This window comes from Scomber japonicus, chromosome 14 (assembly GCF_027409825.1).
Source record: "Scomber japonicus isolate fScoJap1 chromosome 14, fScoJap1.pri, whole genome shotgun sequence".
Lineage (NCBI taxonomy): Eukaryota > Metazoa > Chordata > Actinopteri > Scombriformes > Scombridae > Scomber > Scomber japonicus.
Genome location: NC_070591.1, coordinates 23,398,941 through 23,402,620, shown reverse-complemented (window position 1 = coordinate 23,402,620; position 3,680 = coordinate 23,398,941). Strand labels below are relative to the sequence as shown.

General features: G+C 35.8%; 1 protein-coding gene across 1 annotated transcript; it reads right to left on the bottom strand.

Moving 5' to 3' along the window:
* Nucleotides 1-412: 412 nt before the first annotated feature.
* LOC128372550 (eukaryotic translation initiation factor 2-alpha kinase 3-like) lies at nucleotides 413-3,680 on the bottom strand. The gene is made up of 11 exons (XM_053332646.1): nucleotides 3,675-3,680; nucleotides 3,329-3,396; nucleotides 2,637-2,679; nucleotides 2,466-2,542; nucleotides 2,215-2,337; nucleotides 1,975-2,103; nucleotides 1,681-1,894; nucleotides 1,450-1,593; nucleotides 1,211-1,312; nucleotides 932-994; nucleotides 413-657 (listed from the first exon to the last, which is right to left on the bottom strand). Exons 1-11 carry the CDS (start codon nucleotides 3,678-3,680, stop codon nucleotides 520-522), a joined length of 1,107 nt encoding a protein of 368 aa, XP_053188621.1. The 3' UTR covers nucleotides 413-519.

Here is a 3,680-nt window from a genome sequence, read left to right as displayed (position 1 = left end):
TCCTCCATACATTCATTCAGGCAGCATAGCCAACCCACATTTGTTAGAATAAAATCGTGTGTCAGGTAAAAACAATCAAACCATGGACATAATGAGACAGCCTGTACTGATGAGGCTCAGAGTTTATATTATGAACACCAGGAACCACTGGAAGGTAGGAAGGCTTCCTGGGCAAGGAAGCCTCCCCACAATGCAAGGCCCATAGTGACAGAAAGTGAAAATGCAGAGGTTAAATGGAGAAGCTAAATGACTAAGGAAATTAGTGTTTAGTGTATATAATAAAGGAAAAGCAACAAGGAAATAAAAACGCAAATAGAAAGGGAATTGCCCTTTTAAATGCCTGATTAAAAGCAGTTTTTTCATAATTCCTCTTTTAAAATTGTACAGTAGTGATTAATTAATGAAATACTCTTTATGTGACCATCTTCACAACAATGTGCAAAATGTAATATACTCATACCATGCATGAGTGAGATATGGTATGAAAAAGATGACCATTATATTTGATGATTATGATCATCAGACTGTCCTGCTGCCACGACGCATGATTTCTGTTCTGTTGAGTCTGTGAATGAGCTCTTCCAGGTCTTCCTTCAGTTTACTTGCTTCGGGACGGTCCTCTGGATTCACACACAGCATTGACTTGATTATGTCACGCTGCAACAGAACAAAAACAACAGCTACTGAGATCCATCTTAGATCTAAGGAATGCTACACAACAGTTTTGGACTAATAATAAAAAAGGTAAATCATTTAAAGCCTCAGATTCTCATGTATTCTGTTGGATATTACATCTTAATATTCACACATCAACTGTTTTGTCTTGGCTCCTAATCAATGCAAACACCAAGTTGTCAACATTGTGAGAAAACTGGCATTATGTGAAAAAAATGCTGATTCATAGAATAAATTTAAAAAAATGTTGATGTACCTCTTGGGGAAAACTGTGATGAAACCCGTGGGGAAGATTCTGCTTTCTGGCATTGCCCAAAATCTGTAATTCAATGATAACAGAAGAAGTAACATTTTATTGGCCTGACACACCTAATGAATTACACTGTAATGTTCCGTTGAACTTTATTTTAAAAAAGGTATGTGATACAAATATCTGGTACTTTGACATAACCTTAAAATATATATATTTTTTAAAAACAGGTTTTTAAATATTAATGACATAAGCATCATTTTCAATTGTGACTGAACACCTCACCGCTTCTCTTTCATGAACAGTGCCAATTCTCCAAAGCAGTTCCAAGATTATCAGTCCAAGAGGAAATATGTCGACCTTTCTGTCATAAGACTGCTCTCTTTTCTGTTATGACACAAGACAGCATTAACAAAAACTATAAGGCATAAGTATATTCAACATAACCAGCTGTTCTAAAAAAAAAAGTCACTGTATGCAATTTAAAAAAAACCTTTTAAAACAAAACTGCATTAGAATCTAACCTGCTCAGGAGCCATGTACAATGGGGTTCCTCTGTACAATGTTCTGTCAATGCGGTTTTCAGCAGCGTCATCATTCTCAGCAGTGACCAGACCAAAGTCTCCAATCTTAATTTTTTCATCCTGCCCAAACATGATGTTGGTAGGCTAACCAGAGGAAAGAAACAAAATGTAACATGCGACTGCATTACAGATGTGCATTGATAAATGCTAACCTTGTCTGGTTCATCTCACCTTCAGGTCTCTGTGGATGAGTTTTTTGGAGTGAATGTACTCAACTCCACTGATAATCTGCAGTGCAAGAATTAAACTGTCTTCTCTTCTCTTGGAGTCGCGCAGAGATCTCTTCACATTCCGTGTATTCCTTTCATCTATCCACACTCTCAGTGTTTTGACACACAGCTCCATCTGAATATAGAGGAACTTTGTAGGTGGATTATCAGAAGACCTAGGAAGGGAGGAAAAGACAAACGGTGAAACCACACACCTCCAGTCAAATAAGGACTTGAGTAAAAGGATGAGACTTACAGGGATGTGCTGCAGCTGTCTTCTGTACCATCCCATGTGCAATCTGTATCCTCCACCCAACATGCGTAGTATCTAATAATGTTGTCGTGACTGAGGTCTGATAATGCCTCCACCTCTTTTTCAGCTCCTCTGATAAGAAAGGGATTTTTTTTGATCAATGTTGTCTTTTATTGCATCTCTTACTGATTGATTATTTCATGAAATATTAAAATATGAAAGATGATCAGATACTTCACTCACTTTTTGTTTGGGACTATCTTTATAGCATAAAGCCTCTTGGGAATCTTTTTTTCTGCCTTATAAACATGACCAAATGCTCCTTTGTCGAGGCACTCTATGGAGTCAAATTCTGCTGTGAACCTACTGTTGAGGCAAAAAGATTAGTTTTTTTTTTTTTTTATTGTATAGCAGTTATGAATCAGACACCAGACAAAATAAACACCATATAAATAGATACCAATATTGCACTTTCATAATTTATTCTTCCATACCTGATGATCCCTGACTGGACTGATGTTTTATCACTGGGACTGTGTCCAAAATCCTTTTCCTTGGGAATCAATTCATCCTTATTAAACCAAATAAATTATGATGATTTTTAAACTGTAGAACAAACAACTACATCATTGAAATGATTCAAATATTCTAAAGGATTACTTCACCTCACTGCTGTTTTGACCTTCCTTTTGGACATTTGTTGCAGTTCTAACAAGACAAGAATAATGATAATAAGCAATGATGTCAGGTTAAATAGTAGATATTATAGGTTCACAGTAGATTGCAAGAATAACTTACCCTCTTTTGGACTTCACATCAGTATTTTCATTTTATGAGAGACAAAGACCAAGAGACAAAAACAATTAAATTAGGGCCAGTTAATGTTCCTAAAAAACGTTACTGAAATGTGTTTGACACATTGAAGAAAAATCAAGGCGTTTAACCTTTGACAGAAAAATATAAATGTTTTTTTAACAAATCCATAGAATGAAAAAGTTTCAAAAACTCTACATTACAGCTCACGGTTTTTTGACTTGTCAGTCTAGGTCTCAATTTTGAACAGAACATGGATATGAACAGTTTTTGGACTCTGCCCTGTACTCGTCTAATCTTTGACTTAAGATTTGATAAGATGCTACTATCAGAGAGTGGCTGCTCAATTTCTATATCTAATAGACTGAAAAGTAGAAACACATTAACAGACCTGATCCTTCGATGAATCAGTGAAAACAACAAGGTCACTCGAAGTTGATGGAGTGTTTTTTGATTTTTCGTTAACGGTCTCCCTTGGAGTAGACAAAAAGTGACATTAGTAAAATGGTTTCATATCAAACCATACCAGCAGTCAGTGACTTACAGTCTGTTTGGTGGTTTGGACGATCCGGCTGGTGCACCATCATCAGGCACAGCTGATCCAATAGGTACCTGAAAGCACAATGCCATTAAATGCTATATTTGATCATCTTTTTATAGTGATTCTTAATTAATCCAGAGTTTCCTGGAAAAAGAAATAATAATAATAATAATAATAATAATACCTTATTTTGCATAATTTACAGAACAAATTTTTGTTTTAGCAGTTATGAGTAAATCTCTCTCTTCAGAAAGTGTCCAATTAGCACAAAAACAATGAAAACAATGGAAAATGTCCATTATCTTTTTCTTCCAATCTGACTCTTAGAGAGCAGACCAGGTCAGCTGACCTGCAT

Coding starts and splice junctions, on each gene's coding strand:
- LOC128372550 (XM_053332646.1), bottom strand. Junction 2,680..3,328: donor TCCAAACCACCAAACAGACT/GTAAGTCACTGA, acceptor TTGTCTTGTTAG/AACTGCAACAAATGTCCAAA. Junction 1,594..1,680: donor TCATCCACAGAGACCTGAAG/GTGAGATGAACC, acceptor TCCTCTGGTTAG/CCTACCAACATCATGTTTGG.